We start from the raw sequence: 19,122 nt of genomic DNA, 5'->3' as shown, positions 1-19,122 counted from the left end.
GAGAGAGAGAGAGAGAGAGAGAGAGAGAGAGAGAGAGAGAGAGAGAGGAGTTGAATGAGAATATTGAGAATATTCCCTTCCCCTGTAGGCTCATAGGTTTAAATGCTTGGTCTCGAGTTGGTGAAACTGTTTGAGAAGGACTAGGAGGTGTGGCTTTGTTAGAGGAAGTGTGTCGTCACTGGAAGTGAGCTCCAGGCTTCAAAGGCCTCCCACCATTTCCAGTATGCTTTCTCTGCCTCCTGCCTGGGGATGGGGATGTGAGCTTTCAGCTGCTATTCCAGGACCATGGCTGCTTGGTGCCTTGCTCCCCACCGTGACAGTTATGAACTTCTGTCCCTCTGAAACTGTACGTACCAAACTTCCTTTTGTAAGGTGTCTTGGTCAGAGTATTTTATCACAGCAATGGAATAATCCAATATACTCCCCAAGTGGAGCCCTTAAGATGCCCGTGTGCCAACACAGAATTTCAGACAGAGGGTTTCAGAGGCTGCAAGTGATCAAGGATATTCCAAGGATATGGTGACTAGACATGAATGGATTCTTGACCCCAGGAACCCTTTCTATGTCAGTTCTGTCCTCAGTAACCTTATGCTACACCCCACACACACACACACACTCTTCTCAGTTTAGCCTGGGATGTGGAATGGAAGAAGATCTAGAACTTCTCTCATCTGCACAGTCCAGGAATGCTTGTTTACACTGTTATTTCACAAAGGGTTCCTTGCTCTGGCAAGTTCAAGAAACTGTTTCTTTCTCTTTCTCGTAGGGAATTGCAAAACCTGGCAGATTTTTGAGGGCTCTGACAAGTCCTGAAGATAAAGAACTTGTGGAGGAAGCTGGAGAGACATCTCAATTGGTAATCTAACACTCCATTTCTCAATTGGTGAAGGCCTTCCTATGGAAGCCCTCCTGTAATTGCAGCACCGAGGGGAAGTCAGGCAGATGCCTGGAGCTTGCTGACCACACAGTCTCTCAGAATTGGCGAGCTCCAGGTTCTCTGAGGGATCCTGTCTCAAAATAAAGCAAAGAGTGACTGGGGAAAGACACCTACTTTGATCACTGCCCGCCCCCCGCCCCTTTTGTGTGTACACATACACTTGCCCAGCCCTTGTCCCACACATGTACCACATTTACATAAATATACACACAAAAAAGAACTGCTGACCGTTCCTGTTCATCCTTTAGGTTATGGACAGGGAGACTGGGTGTGGGGGTCCACCCTGTGTTGGTTGCATTTAATAGATAATGAACAAACCCCAAAAGCTTTCTCTCTCTTGTGAAAGAATGCTGGGGGAGCTTCTCAGAGGGGCAGGGGACTCCTGTGCTCTGAGCTTGGGACAACATTCCAGGCCAGGACGACTTCCTGCCACAAATGTTCTACTCAGCCAGCATTCGGAGGAGATGGGTCCTTGCCTTCTGGCCTCTTTAAGGTCCAAATACAGAGGGGACCCCGTGCTTGTTCTGGGCACTCCATTTTCTCCTATTGCTTCCAGGAGCCAATGCTGGAGGGCTGTGTAGTTCCTGGCTACCTCTTTCTCTCTCAATCTTTCCTTCAGCCAGCTGGCTCCCTGGCTGATAGCTGTGGTTAGTGCCCCATGGGTGAGCTCTGTCACTGGCTCAGGGATGTGGTGAGGATTCACCTATGGTTTAGAGAAGTAGAGAGAGGCTACAGCATAGGTCCAAGCAAGCAGCGGCCGCCCATCGCTTCCAGGGATATACCCCCTTTCCACTTCCAAAGAGCACTCTTGTTTCACCCTCTGTTGATCTTGAGACCTCCATTCTTCCTCCTGGGTTACACCCCTCATCCACCCCTCTCTCCCAAACAGGTCTCCAGGCCCCAGCAGTCCTAGCTTCCCAGGAAAATATGGAAATGCACCAAAGGCAGGGGCCTGTAAGGAACCAGAGGAAACTGGTATCATTCCCTTGATCATAGTCTCATTTTGTAGCCCAGGCTGGTCCCCAACTCACAATGCCCCTGCCTTAGCTTCCTGAGTGCTGGAATTTCAAACTTGAGCCAGTATGCCTGTCTCCAGATTATATTTCTACTTCTTACGGATGACAATTCACCCCAGGGCTTAGGCTCCTTGTTGTGGATGGAATTGTCTTAGGGACTACACCAGGATATGTAAAGCAATGGGAGTCCTGCCCTCAAGGAGACTCAGAAGGAATGGCAGCTCCTTATTAAAAATGAAGGAGTACCAACTGGATGCAGAGGGGTAGGTGCCTTTATGTTTAGAGAGCGTGCCTTGTGTACGGAAGGCCAAGGAGGGTTTCTAACCTAGGAAGTGGTGTTTGATGGGAGACAAAGCAGAGAGCTTAACCCGGGATATGGGCAGCCAACCAGGGTGATGGGGCTTCTGAAAAAATAAAAATAAAAATCTCCTAGCCTTTCATCTGACAGATTTCCCCAAATCAGTCTTCGGAAATCTGCAGCCCCATGCAGGCGGTGGGTCTAACCTCTTTCTCTTATCTCTTCATGGCCTTCCTCTCCTGTTCTCCTCCCCCAAAGGATGGGAAATCTTCAAAGAAAGCGATGTGTCACTGTAAGTATACAGCCCAAGAAAATGGGCCAGATAAATTATTAAAACAGAAAAAGACAGCAAGTGATGGGGTGGGGAGCCCACAGAGGGCAAAAAGCCACCTAGATGGATGATGCCCTGGTGGCCGCTAGGAGTCCGTCCTCCGAGTCCTGGACAGGTGATCCGGTCCCCACCCGGCCCACTCTCTGGCTTCTCATGCCAGGGTCAGAGGTGTGTGTTTGTAGAAGCTGTGAGGGTCTGACGGCAGCAAAGTCCCAGGCGCCTGGTGGGGCCTCTGTGTCTGACCAGACGCTTGGGATTTACTTCCCCTAAGACTCAAGCTGGTAACTACAGAGTTTTAGTCTTTGCTTTTATCTCTTTTTGAACTGCAAAGAGACATTCCCAAGGGGCAGAGGGGATACTGTTTTCTCATGAAAGAAGAAAGCCATGACAGGTTTAAGGAAGTAACCAACGTTCTAAGCTCTGTGAGAAAGGGTTTTGCTTTGATTTCGAAGCCCCTGGCACTGGTGTGGGTGTGGGTGAGAAAGACAAGTAGGGACCCCACAGGAACTCTACTTCTGTAGCAAATGCTCTGCAGGATGCCCCCTGTCAGCTCAGGATCTGTGACCTGGGTCTTCTCTTCCATTTCCACACAGTTCCCATGCACTACACTGCACCCTAGACATCTGGACCAGGTGATTCTGGGGGTGTCCTGGGTACAGTAGGTGTTTAGCAGCTTCCCTGGCTGTCTTGGACAATATTAACCCTTTCCTGGATGTAAGCTGCCTTCTGTCTTCCACCCTGTGCTTCATCATGGGTACTATTTTTTGTCTCTCTTCCACCTGGGACATATGGGAGCAGGCTCATGCAAGTGGTACTGTCTCTCTTGTTCACTGAAGTGCTAGAACAATGCCTACTGCACAGATGGCACTTACCCTTCCTTTCCACATGTTACGCTTGGAATGTGCTGGAAACCTGGGGTAGTGAAAATGCATACCAGCAAAAGATCAGTTTGAGGTTGGTTCTTAACTAGATCACTAATCAACTGCATGCTGGGTAACTCCTTGGGCAGGTAACCCCACTTTTCTGAGCCTACCTAACAGGATCTGTCCTTTCTACAAGTACAAAAGTCTTCATTGAGAGTTATCGTGAGGGTGATGGGTGCAGAAATACAACAGGCACTAAAGATGTGGCATAGACAACTGACAACAGGCCAAGTGTGGTGGCTCCTACCTACAATCCCAGTCTGCAGGAGGCTAAAGCAAGAACATTGCTAAGATTCCAAGATCAGCCTGGGCTACATGGGGAGTTCCAGGCTAACCTGGTGTGAGCTCTTGACTCAAAACAAATAAAAAACCAAAGCCTCAACAGTATTATTTTGCTGTTTTGTGAGGTCCCAGCCATGCTTGGATAAATGCATACTGCATGAGATTCAGGGGCGTTGCTTAGATTAGCTTTTATTTCCTCCAGACAGGGTATATTAAACAAGAAGAGGAATGAAGAACTTTGGAGGGTCACACAGCTCTGGGTTCCCTTGTCCTTTGAGACAGGTAGGTGCTCAGAATTGTACTTTATAGTACAGAAGCCACATGCAAAGGTCTCTTGCAGTGTGGCTCTTCTGTTTGAGACGCGTAAAGTGCACACCAGACTTTAAAGAGAGTGGAAAACAAAGAACGTGACAACTTACTAAGTATTGATGTTATTTTGGCTATCTCAGGTCAAACCAACTTTATCCTTTATTTCTAAGTTTGAATTTAAATTTATTTATTTAGTATGTGAATATGTATGTGGGCACATGAGTGTTGGAGGTGTGTGTATAGGGGGTAATTTTGCAACAGACGGGCCTCTCCTTTCACTATGTGGTCTCTGGGGACAGAACTCAGATCCTCAGGCTTGGTGGCAAGCAACTTTACCAGCCAAGCCATCTGGATGACACACCTGTTTCACTTTTTAAAAATTGTAGTGCCTAGGGCTGAGGACATAGCTCAATAGCAGTGTTTGCTCACCTGGCACTGGCTTGTCAAACCAGTGCTTTGGGATTGACCCAGATCCCTTCCCACAAAGTGCTTACTTGTAAGTCTAAAAACGACCAACCAAAGTAGCCCACCTGTTTATATTGAGTAGCGCAGCACAGGGGAGTAGGTTAAAAAAAAATGGGGAGAACTAAGTCTCCATTGTACAGATCATAAAACTGAGGCCTGAAGCAGCGAATCTAGCTATAAGAGCAGAACTGGGTTTTTCCCACGCCCAGGCTGCCAGACACCAGGATAAGCTTAGCGCAGGGCCAGCAGAGACGTCGTTCTGAGGACCACAAAGGTGTGGTGGAAGCCTTTAAGTCGCCCTCCCTTTTGCAGAGACCTCCCCAGACAAAACAAACAGGCCCTTGGGGTCTGCAGAACTGCAGGGGGGAGGGGGAGAGGGGGAAACGGAAACTAAGAAAGATCAAAGATCCGGCGGTTCACCGCTCCCGGCCTCACAGCTTGGCAGTTCGCCCCGACCCCAGTTGGGCACTCAGGAGCCCATGGGCGAAGAAGAGTTGCAAGCGACAGGGGACCGCTCGGGGTTCCTGTACACTTATTGTTAACAGGAGTGGGCTGAACTCGCTCTAGCCAGCAAGGTACCCTTCTGATGTCTACCGGACTCCCAATGGAAAAACAAAAACAAAAACAAAACAAACAAAAACACAAAATCAAACAAACTCAAAACCCAGAGGAGTCAAAGAAAAAGGCAGGTAACTGAAAACAGGGACCACTTTCTGCAGAAGCCTGGGCACTGTAAGTTTGGGAAGGGACAAAACCATGGGAGAGCCGTAGACGCGTGCGCTAGGGCATCTGAGGTCGTTAGCTGTGACCTCAGTTTCCCCACCTGTGAACTCGAGCCGTCGAGTCCCACTCTGGCAGCTCCGAGGAAACGCAGAGGGAAGTCTCAATGTCACCAGCGAGGGCAGCGCTGCTCCACCACCCAGCGGCCAGAGCCTCCGCCCAGTCCCCACTCCCGCCCCGAGGTTCGCACAGGGGGCTTGGGACCCTGCGCACTCAAAGACCCTCCCCACCGAGTCCCCGCCCACTCCACGCCCTCCGTGGGCCCGCCCCTCGGCCAGCCCCTATCCGCAGGCCCCGCCTCTACCCGCCCCACAGCGTCCGCCTCGCCTTTGATGGGCCGCTGCTGGCCAATGGGCGCTTGGGGAGGCGCGGGGCCGCGGCGGCGGGCAGGGGGCTCGGCGCGCCCGGGCGTCAGTCCGGCCGCGGCGACGGCGGCAGGAGCGCGTCCCGGCGCCGCCTAAGGCTGCGCTCGGCGCGGGGACTGTGAGGAGGAGGCGAGCGAGGCTGGCGCGGGGTCGGCGGCCGGACGCATGGCTTAGGACGCCCCGCCGCCGCGCCCCAGCATGGGGAAACTTCACTCGAAGCCGGGTCAGTGTCCTCGCCCGCGCGCCGGCCGCGGCCCCGAGTCCTCCCGCCGGTGCTAACTCTCCCTCTCCTTTCTTTCCGGCTCCCGCCGCCGCCGCCGCCGCGCGCGATGTGCCCGCAGCCGCCGTGTGCAAGCGCAGGGAGAGCCCGGAAGGTAGGCGCGCGGGCCACCGGCCCGGGGGGCGCGAGGGAGGCGGCGCGGACCGCCCTGCCGCTGGATCTCATTACCAGGGCTGCCTCAGCCCCCAGCCCCGCCCCGGGAGCGCTCTTTGGGGCCCCTCTGCCCCTCCTACCCGTTCCCCACAGCCCAGTGCTCCCAACTGCTGACCCTAACCCCCTCCACTTTGGCTGCGGCGTCTTCTCTTCAGATCCCCAAGATCTTGCGCCTTCCTCTAGCCGCCAGCCCCTTCCCCGGAGAACTTGGTCTCTGCTCCCACTGCACCCTCTCTGCTGACCCTCAGCTCTCTCCTCCGTAGTCCCTGCCTCCCGCACTCCTTTCTCTGATCCCCGAACTCCTTCAGTCAGGGTACTGCCTACTCCCTTTCACCCTCTGAATCCTCCTTGCACATAGAATCTCGCCGAGCCTCCTTTCTTGGCTATTTCCCTCCTTTGGATTCTGCTCCGTCCGGCGCTTGAACCTCTTGCCAAGTCTTTACTCTCCGGGCTGTGCCGCCTTGTCTCCTTCCCTTCACTCTCAGGTAACTTTTTGCCAGCCGTGGGGGCCCAGACTCACTGTCTTCCTGTTCTTCCCGCCTCAGGTGACAGCTTTGCCGTAAGCGCTGCTTGGGCAAGGAAAGGCATCGAAGAGTGGATCGGGAGGCAGCGCTGTCCAGGCAGCGTCTCAGGACCCCGTCAGCTGAGATTGGCAGGCACTGTTGGTCGAGGCACCCGGGTATGGCCCCCACTCTGTTCCACCCTTTCATCCCTTTCAGCCTTGGGAAGGGTCTGAGGATCTCCCCGACTCCAACTTTTAGCATCCTGCTTGCACGCTGTCTAAGTCTAAAAATCCCTTCTCAGCCACTGTGTGCCCCACTAGCCCTACTTGAGCCCCATGCTTTGGAGGACCCTTGTCGATCAAGTGAGCACCAGTCTCCTGCCCAGCTGGGCACAGAGGAAGTGCTTGGAGAGGAAGTGCCAGGGAGGAGGTGATACCGTTCCAGTGGGCTGGGGAAGCTGTGCTGTGTCTGTGTGTGTGTTGGGGGGTGAGGGCTCCTCTGCTTTCCTTTTGTGACCAGCTTTTCCACCGGGAGGGGTTAAGACTAAAGGGAGACAGGAGTGTCTGGGTAGAGGGCAGGGCTCTGCTGGCCCAGGATCTGTGGCTACCTCCAACTGTGTCTGTGGCATTCATCAGTGCCATCTGCCATCTGACTGTAGAGTTTGGAGGCACTGAGACCTGGCTGTCGCCTTAGCGTGGCCCTGAGAGGGAGGGGGCATCTCTGTGGAGTGGTCTGGGTACACCCTCTTTCTTCACTCAGGAGGTTCATGAGGCTAGAGTTATTCTGCAGGAACAAGTGGGTTGGGGGAGTGAGTGACTCCAGCCCCTGTGCCTGGCCTGGGACTGGTGTTCACAGATGTCCTGTGAGCTCCAGAACTCTGCACGGGGCTTTCAGATGGTCTGCGTGGAACTCTTGCAAGCTAAGGATCAAAGGATGAATCAACTTTTTGATGTGACATTTAATTTTTTTTTTTTTAAACTTAGAGGGGGAAGAGACCAAGCCTCAGTTCTGGCTAGTTCTTTGGTCTTGTTCTTTGGGTAAGGGTGGTAGAATCTTCAGATGTGAGAGTGTGTGTATGTGTGTGTGCGCACACGTGTGTGTGTATGTGTGTGTGTGTGTGTGTATGTGTATGTATGTGTGTTAGTATGTGTGTATTGTACCTGGCAGCACCAGTGCAGAGAGGTGTCTTGGGTATGCGTGTGTAAGTGTGTGTTCGCACGTGTGTGTGTGTGTGTGTATGCGCATGTGGATGTGCGTGTGTGGTAAATGTCCTTTCTCTCTGGGATAAGCTACCCATCTCCTTCCACTACATGGCTCAGGCTTCCTCTTCCTGGCCTTCCAGTTTGCTGCTGGCTGGGACTGGAGCTGCTATCCGAGTAGAAAGGTCACAACTGGTCTGAGGTGGGGGTGGGGGGACTGCAGTTAGAGCCTTTCAACAGAACCACAAACTTTTCCTTCCCCCCACCATCCCCAGTTTGTGATGTTCTTATTTATTTAAGGACCAATGAAAACAATCCAATACAGACATGTGAACAGATGCGTTTGTGGCTCAATGCAGGCCAACAGAGAGGATTTCCATTAATCAAGTTTGGGTTTTTTTTCAGCCTGTTTATTTTCATAAAGTATTCCTGCAGAATGACATTTATTTAGGCTCTGTCTCTCTCGTCCCTCTCTTTCTCCTCCCTCCCCCTCTCTCTCCTCTCTCTCTCTCTCTCTCTCTCTCTCTCTCTCTCTCTTTCTCTCTCTCTCTCTCTCTCTCTCTCTCTCTCTCTCTCTCCCCTAAACTGCCAGGCAGCTTTTACTTCATGCTAGAGGGGAAACTTGAAATACAGCGAGGGCTTGCCTCCATTGGCTTTTATCTTCAAAGCCATAACAAATGTTACCCGCATGTTTTTGGTGGGTCTCCTTGGCATCCAGGCTTGGAGGATGGGGGGGGGGGGAAGAAGGAGAGGAAAACAAAAGTCTGTCGTTTTTAATTAAATAGTAGTGTTCCCAGCAAGAGGAATGCAAGCCAGTAAAAGTTGCCATTGGGGGAAATGAAGCAGGGGGAGGGGGGAGCCCTGCTTAAGCCTGTGGCTTTGCTGAAGTCACGGAATTTTGTTGCCTGGTTTCTTCCCCCAGCTGAGGACAGCATGGGATGGATGTGCTTGCTCGCCTTCCTGCCTCACCCCCCTCTCAGAAAAGGAGGGGTCATTAATATTTGTTCAAAGTCCTTTTGAAGATGTGAGGCATAGAGCCATCAGTGTGACATGTGTTGGATAGTTAAGAGGGTGGGCCCAGCCATCAAAGATGCTGAGGGGGGGAGGGAGGTCTCTGTTTCCTTGAGAGTCGATCTTAATAGCAGACCTGGATGCCTGGGTCCCAGTCTGCGGTAGCCACAGTAGTGGGGGTCATACATCAACCCTAGAGAAGGACCAGGCTGAGCCAGAATGTGTGGCCGCACCAGTGGTGGCCTGTGAAGCAATTCAGGTGGTCTTTAGAGGGGATATCTTTAATCTTTATGGATACTTATCTTTTTTAATCAGTGAAAAATAACTAGGACATCAAACACATGATTTCATGGATGTTATATCACTTAGGATGAATCAAAGTTGAAAGAGTTAGGTGAGTTCAAAGTCAATACAGGGGAAAAGACTGGGTTCAAGTGGTCATAGTTGGGAATGCAAGGAGGTGTGCTCACATGGTGGGGGCACCGAGAGTGGTGGCTAGGCCATCGAGGAGCACACTGAAGTCCTGCCATTTCCATGGCTCTCACTGGCATGGGAGGGGTGGCTGGCAGGCCCCTCTGTGATAGCATCAGGATGTAGATGGGTGTGGGCTCTAGCAGTCTGCTAGCTCCCAGGGCTGGCAGTTTCCTGTAGCCTGTACCAGGCTTATCTTAGGGAAGGACTCAGTGTTTACTTCTCTACCTGTCCTGTCACCGAAGAGGCTGAGGACACATTGCTGGCTTATCAAACTGACAACATTATTGCTGCCGTGAGAACTACTATTGCCTGAGCGCCTGTCTGTGTCCAGCACATAACTTCTGTGACCCTAATCTCCCCATAACCCTCTGGAGCTGTGGTCAGCTGCTGTAGACTGAGTTGTGTAAAGCCAAGCCTTGCCTTGTTTCCAGGGGCTCACAGACAATTGCCACCATGTCCACATGAACTGGTTGCAGGGTAGGAAAAAGCATGAGGGGCCCTGCCTTTCCTGTGTACAGGAGCCAAGTTGCATATGTAGCCATAAAGTGTAAAGGTGGCCACAGAGACACAAAACTCAGCCTACACACACACACACACACACTCACACACACTCACACACACTCACACACACTCACACACACACACACACACACACACACACAGAAGTGAATGAGGTCGAGCTCTGCAACAGGACGTTGTCACCCTGTGCAATCACATTAACGTTGTGTGTCTTCATTAGCACACCTGTAAAATGGGCACAGTAATATTATCATCCACAGCAGAGCTGTCGCAGATAAATCTGGATAAGAAGAGGACCTGGGTTGAGAGTTGATCTTTCCGTAGGGATCCTGATGTGTGTGCCCTTTCCCTCTGCACCCCTCTAGTGCGGGCATGTCTGGTGGGGACCCAGGCTGAGGCCTGGGCGTTTGCTTTTCCGTGGATGCTTGATGAGGTACAGGAGAGTCTAAGCTCAAAGGAGAAGAGTCATGCGTGACTGGAGACAGAAAAGCACATGAACGAAGGACAGTAGACTGAGCTAAGGACATGGCTGAGGCGAATGTACTGAGCAGTATTAGAGGCTAGACAGTGCTCTCCGAGAGCCAGGAGAAACAAAGCATCAGGCAGCAAGAGAAGGCCCAGTGGAAGTGCTAGGTGAGCAGAGGCATCATGGCAGAGCTCGCTAGGTAGTTGGAGCCATATGCTCAGGCGTGAGGAAGGATACCTTGCCTGTGTCCACACTGTGAGCAGGGGCACACGTGTGTATATGGATTCGTGCAACCTTTACTTCTTGCACCACGACCCTTTTGTTCTTTTATAGCAAGACTGCTTGCAGAAATAGGCTGGGGCTTGGGGGCAGGCCAGCCCCCTGTAGATCAAAGGCGGCTGCCGGGCACTTTGGTAATTTGATTAGGGGGCACCTAGCACATTTTGATATTTGGGGGAGATTAGGAGGGTGCAGGCATGCTGCATGGGGCCAGGTGGGGCTTGTGTGATGAGATTGGGAGCCAGCCCAGCTGCTGCCTGAATCCTGAATTCCAGGGGAATTACCCTTGAATGATACCAGTTGGCACAATTAAAAGGCCCCATGTCTTCACCATATGGAAAGTGTTAAGCCTCCTTACGTGGTTTCCAAGCTATGTGTTGGGAGGTGGACTTGACATTTGAGGTAGAGCATAAATTAAATACTTGGTGTTGAGGAATCGAACGATGACTTGCTTTGAGGATGGGGGATTTCAGGGTAGAGGCATCGTGCCTTCACTCACAGACGTCTTTGAGCGGTCTAGGGAGGGTCTCCTCGGCTGATGGCACTTGGGAACAGCCTCACAGCCCTGAGAGCTACCTGTACATGGGAGCCAGCAAGGAGTGGCCTGGGAAGCCTGAGCTGTGCCAGGTGCCGGACATCACTGCAGGCTGCTCCTAGCCTGTATCTTTCCAAGTCCGTGTCATCACCTGTTGCTGTGGTACATCTGTGTGATGGGATTTCTTGGAGGCGCTTTAACTAGTGCCTTTCCTCCCTCTGAAACTTCTTCAAGAAGGATAGTGGGTCTTCTTGAGCCAGCAGTATGTGTTGTCTGTGTCCTACAAGCCATAGGCATGTGTGTCTCTCTCCATCCCCAATCTCGGCAGCACCTCCTACATGTGGCTGAGGGTAGAGTTGGAGGCTGTTACTTCTTTGCCTAGTGGGAAGAGGGGAGGCAATGGGATGGTGAGCGTATCCTTGTTTGGATCAGGAAGCCCACTTCTCCATCTCTCTCAACCCCATCAGTAACCACCTGTCTCCTTGGACACTCGGTCAAGGTTGAGCTGTCATTAAGAAGAAAGTCAGCCACCAAGTGCAGTTTCTTTTCTGAAGTACATAACAGGCACTTGCTGTGTATGAATGAAGAAAGAAAACTTGATCATTATCCTTGCTGCCTCCTTCCTTCTAGCCAACTTTTTAAACCCTTTATTTCTGATGCTAGGTTTTATCTTTCCCAAGTCCACTATCTTTAGTAGAATTGTAGAATCAAGCCTTATACCAAGACATGGCTTGGTAGCTCATGGGGAGCGGAAGTGTCCCTGGAACTCAGTCTTGGAAAGCCCTGTAGGTGAACAGCAATTGGCATGCTTGAGGTACCTGTCCAGGGACAGGTGTGGGAGGCTGCCTACTTATTCTTTAGAATTTACTAACCTGTAATTTGAGGATGGGACATTACCCAGCTGTCAGTTGGGTTGGTGGCTTCTGGAGCCAGGTTGTAGGTGGAAGTCAGCTTGAGGGTCGAATGCTTAGCTGTGCGGTAGAGAACTGAGGGACGACGTTGGCTGCCGAAGGGCAGGGGAGATCACCTCAAGGGTCTGGGGGAAAGAGGCTGTTGACAGGCAACCCCAGAGAGCTCACTGTGTCATGGAGCACAACAAGGCAGAGCTGAGGGAAGAGCTCCTTTCCTCAGGCTTCCCAGAGTCAGGGATGGAGCCCACAGCGGGGTCTATTATGTTGATGAGTCAGGTGCCCATAGCTGTGAATTTATACTCTGCTTAGCAGTGCAGACTTTGAGATCTTTTTGGCTGCTTGCTGGATCCAGGTATTTCCTGCGGCAGTCTCCGTGCTGTCCTCTCTTTCTGGCTCCCGTGTTCCTCGTTGCTCACAGACAGTCCCCTCTTGCTTTCTATCCCTGGCTTCTTCCCTAGCCCTCTCTTCCTGAGAAAGGAAAGAATCTAGTTCCTCACAAACCAAACATCTGCCCTTCTGTCAGAGAGAAGCAAGGAAGGAGCTCAGAACACCCTGGATGAGAGGCTGAGAGAGCTGAAGGCTTCTCTTGTTGGATCTGGAAGCTGGGCTTTGATGTCACCCTGCTCCGTTTATCCTGGGAGGCTGCCTCAGCCTCTCTGCATGGACAGGGGCAAGCTCTCAGGCTGGATCAGAGGAGAGGCATGCCCACTCCATGAAGGGTAGTCCTCTATAAAGGGTAGTCCGGCCAGGCCGCACCCTGCCAAGCCCAGGTGGGTGGGGAGCCTTTTCTAAACTCGCACTTCCAGAGACATAAGTAATTCTTTGATAGATGCCTGGGCAAGCTGAGAGGGATGTTTATCCATGTGGGCACCAGCCACAGGGCTCAGGAGGAAAGCCAGAGGTCCCTCTGCTGAAGTCACCCTCAGCTTCAGCAGGGCATGTAGGAACCCTGGCCAGCCAGTGCGGCTCTGTCCAAGGGGCCTGTCCAGGGCCATGTTTGCTTAGCAGCCCTGAGGAATTAGTTTGGGCGTCACTGTTCTGGCTTGCTGAGCCACATTGGCTATGGCATGTGGCCCTGTGTGTGGCTGATGGTTATTAGAGGGCCCCCAGGGTAAGGTAGGCTTTGCTGCATCCCATGACATCAACTAAAGGGCCTTTCCCGCCCCTGAACTTTGGCCTCTCCATCCGAGAAGTGGGATGATGTCATTCTAATTGAGTATGTGTAGGACACTGTCTGTTCCACTGTCCGTGTGTCTGCAGTAGATGCGGAGTGTAAACCTCTACATCTACAGCTTTGCAAGGCTTAGAGCACGGTAGAAAACAAGTGTTTTAAAATGCAAATAATAAAATACAAGTTGGCCAGATGCTTGAGTAAGGCACAGGGTACCTGGAGGCTCAGAGCTGGTCTGGGTGGTGGTTCATTTTACATGTTGGCAGGTCCTTCTGCTCACGCCTCTGTCCTTGCTTTGGGACTTAATGAGAGTGTTTCCTAAGGTCTGTTTAATAACAGCGAGATGCCATGTGTGCTATTTCTTTAGTTAAAATAACTTGCTCTGACTCCTGACTCTCTAAGATTTATTAAATTAGGAATAGTCACTCAGTTTTATCAAATGTTGTTGGCGTATCGATGGGTTGGATCACTCTACTGGTGTGGTGTGTGATTTAGGGTTTTGGTGTTATTCTGTGACAGGATCTTGCTGTGTAAGCCAGACTGACCTGGAAATCACTATCCTCCTGCCTCAACTGCTTGATTGCTGAGATTACAGGGAGTGCCTATTGTACATACCTATTGTAGTCCATATCTCTAAGTTCCCTGGTGTTCAACCTCTTTACACTCCTAAAGTAAGTCCATTGATTGTGAGACAGTATGGCATCAGCTGTCCATACTAGGCCCTGCATCAACTGAAAACTGAAAATATTTGAAAAAAAAAGTATCTAAATTGATCAGGCTTTTCCTCCTCCTTTGTCATTATTTTCTAAACAAGACATCCTGGTGACTAGATAGCATTTTATTATGATGTGTTAAGATACCGTGACCAAGGCAACTTGTAATTTGGGTTTACGGTTTCGGAGGATTGGAGTCCATGATGGACGAGTGAGGGAGTGGCAGCAGGAGCAGCTGAGCACTCACATCGTGATCCACAAGTAGGAGGTAAAAAGTGCCAACTCAAAATGGCATGAGTCTCTTGAACTCTCAAAGCCCACCCCCAGTGACGCACCTCCTTCCACAAGGCCACACCTCCTAATCCTTTCCAAACAGCTCCACCAACTGAGGACCAAACATTCAGACGTATGAGCCTATGGGGGCCACTCTCATTCAAAACCCCCACATTAGGTATTATACGCAATGTGAATTTGATATAAGCATACAGGAGAGTGTGCGCAGGTTATATACATGTGTGGTCCCTAGTTATAGAAGAGACTTGGGCAGTAAATGTTGGTATTCAGGAGTGAGGATGACGGAATGCTCTATATTGGTGCCCTATAGCTACCGAAGGATACAACTGTATTTTTTTTTAAACTGCAGCGATGCTTGCTACTCCGCTGCTGTGCTTGCTATGCAGATGTTGCACTGTGGGCTTTAGAACACAGCTGTATTTTCAATGCAGCTGCCATACGCTGGATTTCTAAGTTAGATTGGTCCACACTTGGAAGATACATGTCAAACAGTGAAGATACCAAAGGGAGAAAAGGGGACATGCTGTGGGCTTTGAGTCTTGAACAGGAACTATTGGGGTCAGAGGTATCTGTCCTCAGAGGAAACCTGGTTTGAGCTAACCCCAGAGGTGAGTCAGAGATAGAAGCAGAGAGGATGTCAAGAGGTTGCATGTTTGATAAGCATCAGGGAGAAAGCCTCGGAGCGTAGTTTGTTGAAGATATTGGTGGAAGTAGTGGCTGGCCTGGTTACCTTCTGTGTATATACTAGATTGGCCTCACACTCACAGATATCTGCCTGCTGACTGCTGGGATTTAAAGCACAAGGCACCATACCCAGCCCCTGGCCACCTTTCCCACTGTGTTGTGGACTCAGGTCTTTGTCCAGAGGGAAACCGTGAAGTAGCCTTGTGTGAGGTCGGTGTGAGGAAAGAAGCCTGTGATCTCTTCTGTGGAAGAGAGTGTGAGGAAGTCTCTCTGTAAGGTACTGTGGAAGAAGAAGCCAGGGATAGAAGGTTTCATGGGCTCCGTGAGGATGAGCACGGCTCTTGGTTCTCTGGGGGCCATCCAGAAGCCCTTGGGGGGGGGGAGGCTACAGGCAGGCAAGAAGCCAGGAGAAGCAGAATAGGAGGCAAGGTGACCAGGGGCTGTGGAGGCCCACAGTCTGGGTTCAAATTCTGCCTGCACGCGTTCTCATCGAGACTTCGGGTACTACACCGGGTCTCTGTCAACCAGTGAATGCGGTGGGAAACAGATTCGTGTTAATAATTTAAAGGAGGAGATTCCTGAAGTCTGAAAATTGCAAGAGAGATGGGGAGAGACCTGCTGGGAGTTGAAACAACTGCGGTCTGGCACCAGCCGCTGCTAAGGCCCGGGTGATTCACTGAGGTCAGAGCCATAGTGTGGGGGTACCTTCCAGGTGGTTCTTTTAGCTGAATTCAGAAGCCAGCATGCAAACGGGTCCTAGGGGACTGGTGCCCAGAGGTCAGCCTCCCTAGGTATCATAGAGCAGGTAGGGACTGGATGTATATGATGGTAGTAGCATAAACATGGCTGCCTCAGTTTTCACAACTGGGAACTGGGCTGGTAGTATTATTTGCTTTCTAGCATGATTCAGAAGAATCCCACGTGGGGCCCTTTAAGTTGTAACCTACAGACAAGGGCGGGACTTGGGTGCGATTAGAGGTGGAGGTACATGAAGGAGGCTTTGTGGGATGCTAATACTGAGCTCAGTAACCCACGGAGCCAGAGACATCACATTGATAGGTGCAGCAGGCTGAGTGGAAGGCGTCTGTGCCTGAACACACACCCCGCCTCAAGAGGGCAGTGCCACTTAGGCCCAGCCAACACTTAGCCTCTGGGGAACATGGCCTTGACATTGTCATCCGGTGGTTTAGAACATCCAGATGTCTGGATATTTATGCAGAACCTTCTGAATTTAAAACATTGCAGGTGTGATGACACGCTTCTGTGATTCCAGCACTCAGGGGGGTGAGGCAGGAGGATTACAAGCTTGCGGTCAGCTTGGGCTATATATGGGAGTTCATTTCCAAAAACAAAAAACAAAAAACAAATCAAGTCAACTAAAGAAAGTCTTAGGGATTGCTTCCAATGGGTGAGCAGGTAGCTGGGTTTGGCCTGCGCACTGTGCTTGTAATCACTTCCAGCTCGGCCCTGTGGGCGCAGGAAGGTAGTGATAAGACATGCATTCGGGCTGGATGAAGCATTTCCTGCATTTCCTTGTGAGATCTTTGTATCTGTCTCTTGAGGACACTTTCATCACTTGGACGAAGCAGCTACTCCTAAGGTAAAACTGCTGGCCCGACGGGAAAAGCTGGCTTTGGCTGCAGACAGAACAGAGCAGGTGGCCCTCTGAGCCGGGAAACCACAGCTTGTTTCTGTGGCAGGCAGAACAACAGGAAGGTAGGCAGCGACTGGAGCAGAGACGTGGATCAGTGCCATTGCTGAGGACCAGCTGTGTGGGCTGCTGGTCTACGGGTGTGACATCTTAGACCTGCGTCCCACGTGGGCTTCGTGATGGGTGGCCTAGGGCCAGCAATGGCTCAGGCCCTCCATCGTCACATCTGAGCCATGTGTAAAGGAACGGTTCCCGCTGCTCAGAGTTCTACTGGGGGTGGGGGTTGGGGTTGGGGGTTAGGGGTGGGAGGGTGGGAGTCGGGGGTGGGGGGTTGAAATAAGTTTAAGTCAGCAAGTTGGAAATGGAGCAGATGTTCAGAGGCCTCTCAGAGCTTTCTGGCATGTCCACTCATGATCAAACAGATGCATACAAAGAGTGGGCACCTGAGTATGCGTCAGAACAGGGGCATGAAGGGGAGTGAGGGCTACTGATTAAGGTTAGCTTAGGAAGTGATGCTGAGGGGACACGTAGGAGATGTGGCTTCCAGGCACAGGGTAGGAGATGTACAAAGGCACAGAGGCCACATGAACAGCACAAAGTCCTTAGTCTCCTCCTGGAGTCTGAGTCTAGTCTCCTAGATGTCAGGTCAGGAGTCTGTGAACCAGCAGAGGGGTGAGCCATGCCTGCTGGAGTGGGTGGTGATGTGTGCCCCACCCTGTGGGGAGATCAGGTGTCTGCTGCAAACCTTCCCAACTCCAGCTTCCGCCCTCTCTGTGGCTCTCTGAGCATCTAGTTTTGACTCTGGAGTGGGTTAGGCACAGCAGAGCTAGTCTGCCCTAGGGTTGTAGGAGAGACCCACAGCCATCCAGGGGCTTCTCCTTTGCTTAGCTTCAGAAGCTTGGGCAGGGAACCTCACCCAGAGGCCTTTCCTGTAGGTGTTGGTTAGGGACCCGCACCTGTGCCACACCTGGCTTCTGTAGGGCGTCATGTTACAGGGCTGGTTTTGACCTTGAATTTTTCTTGTAGCATCGTTTCTCCCAGTGGCTTAGATTGCAAGAGTCAAGAGGACTTAAGGAAACTTGGGTTACCTGGGAATACAGTTGCCTTGTCTGTGAGTCCTGGGGGCCTCTATTCCTGCCCCTGCCTGTGGGAGTGTGTGTTTGGGAAAGCCCTGGGCACGTGCTTTGTAGCTACAGCCTGTGTGCACACAGCATGGGTGCCTACCAAGAGGAGGTGGTTGCAGCGTAGCTTCTGTCTACAGAGCACCTGAGGAGGCTGTGCCGTCCTTGTTCTCAATGCTTAGATGTGTCAGCATCCTGGTGGGATAGGAGTTGATATTTTCCCCGATATTAATCAGTTTTCTTGTTACTTTAATGGCAAAATGCCCGAGGAAAATAACAATGGAGGAAGGATTATTTTGCTTACGGTTTCAGAAGGTCTAGGCCCTCAGGGGTGTGGGTGGGTGGAGGAGCATAGTATGACAGAAAGCAGAGGGAGGAGTCAGAGACAAGATATCCCTAAGGACCTTCCCTTCAGGACCTATTTCTCCTAGCTATACTCTATACTCCATTAAGATTTTGGTGCCACTACCTCGGGATCAAGACTTTAGTACTTGAGCTTTTGGGGACAACATATCTGAACAGTGGCAGTCCCTCTTCCTCCAGCACAGTGGTTCCTAACCTGGACCATCACTCCTTTGGAGATTGCATATCAGATATCCTGCATATCGGATATTGACATTACAACTCATAACAGTAGCAAAATTACAGTTATGAAGTAGCAACAAGACTACGTCATGGTTGGGGGTCAGCACACCATGAGGAACGGTAGTAAAGGGTCGCAGCATTGGAAAGGCTGAGAACCACCAGCCTAGTGGGAAAACTAATGCTGCAAAAACTGGTCCAGCTTGCTACCGTGCTGAGTCTCACCTGACATGAAGGTAAGACCTCATTAGAGCAAGACTCAAATCAGGCTGGAAAATTGTAGAGTTGTCTTAGAGACTTGCCAGTGGGTTCACAATTATATGTTACAGCTCCATCCCCGAGATCAACTGGTGGCCAGAAAAAAAAAATAAAATGGAAAATAACAAAAATAAGACAAACTATCACTTACAGGAAGACTACTGTTTTGTATTACTTTCTTTTTGTATTGGTTTAAACACAAATATGTATACCCATGTTTATATATACAGAAGCCCGTTATAATTCTTGTGGTAGATAGATTGTGACCAAAGTGTTAGAAAAACACTGATGTTTGGTCACTGCTCCAGATCAGAATGTGGGGTTCAAGCCCCAGCTCAGGTCTTACAAGTTTACAGCCTTGGCTGAGCTTCCTGACCTCTCTGTGCCTCTCTGGTCTCTTGGCTTCAGAGCCTTTGACTTCATTTTTTTCCTAAGGCAGGAGCTCCTAGGGATTGGGTGAATGCTGTCACACTGAGCCCGGCCCCTTCTCATTGGGAATGAAGAGGATGAGGAAGGCAGTGGCCTTGTACTGAGGTCACCGTTGGAGCCTGAAGGGCAGGAGCCACCTCTCAGAGGGGATGTGGCTGAGCAGCCGTGATGATTGCTTGAGGA

The 19,122-nt window shown here is 51.1% G+C and overlaps 1 protein-coding gene across 1 annotated transcript in view; it reads left to right on the top strand.

The window, feature by feature from the left end:
• Positions 1–5,809: 5,809 nt before the first annotated feature.
• The window catches only part of Nkd1 (NKD inhibitor of WNT signaling pathway 1), a 75,084-nt gene continuing 61,771 nt past the window's right edge, over positions 5,810–19,122 (top strand). Inside the window, exons 1-3 of the mRNA XM_028755504.1 lie at positions 5,810–5,929; positions 6,048–6,080; positions 6,685–6,818. Coding sequence (XP_028611337.1) covers positions 5,905–5,929; positions 6,048–6,080; positions 6,685–6,818 — 192 coding nt within the window. The 5' untranslated portion in view covers positions 5,810–5,904. The remainder of the gene's footprint in view (positions 5,930–6,047; positions 6,081–6,684; positions 6,819–19,122) is intronic.

The sequence above is a fragment of the Grammomys surdaster genome, unplaced genomic scaffold (assembly GCF_004785775.1).
Source record: "Grammomys surdaster isolate TR1022 unplaced genomic scaffold, NIH_TR_1.0 126063, whole genome shotgun sequence".
NCBI classification, from domain to species: Eukaryota; Metazoa; Chordata; class Mammalia; order Rodentia; family Muridae; genus Grammomys; species Grammomys surdaster.
Note: the sequence above shows the minus strand (reverse complement) of the source record. Positions and strands in the feature narration are given on the sequence as shown.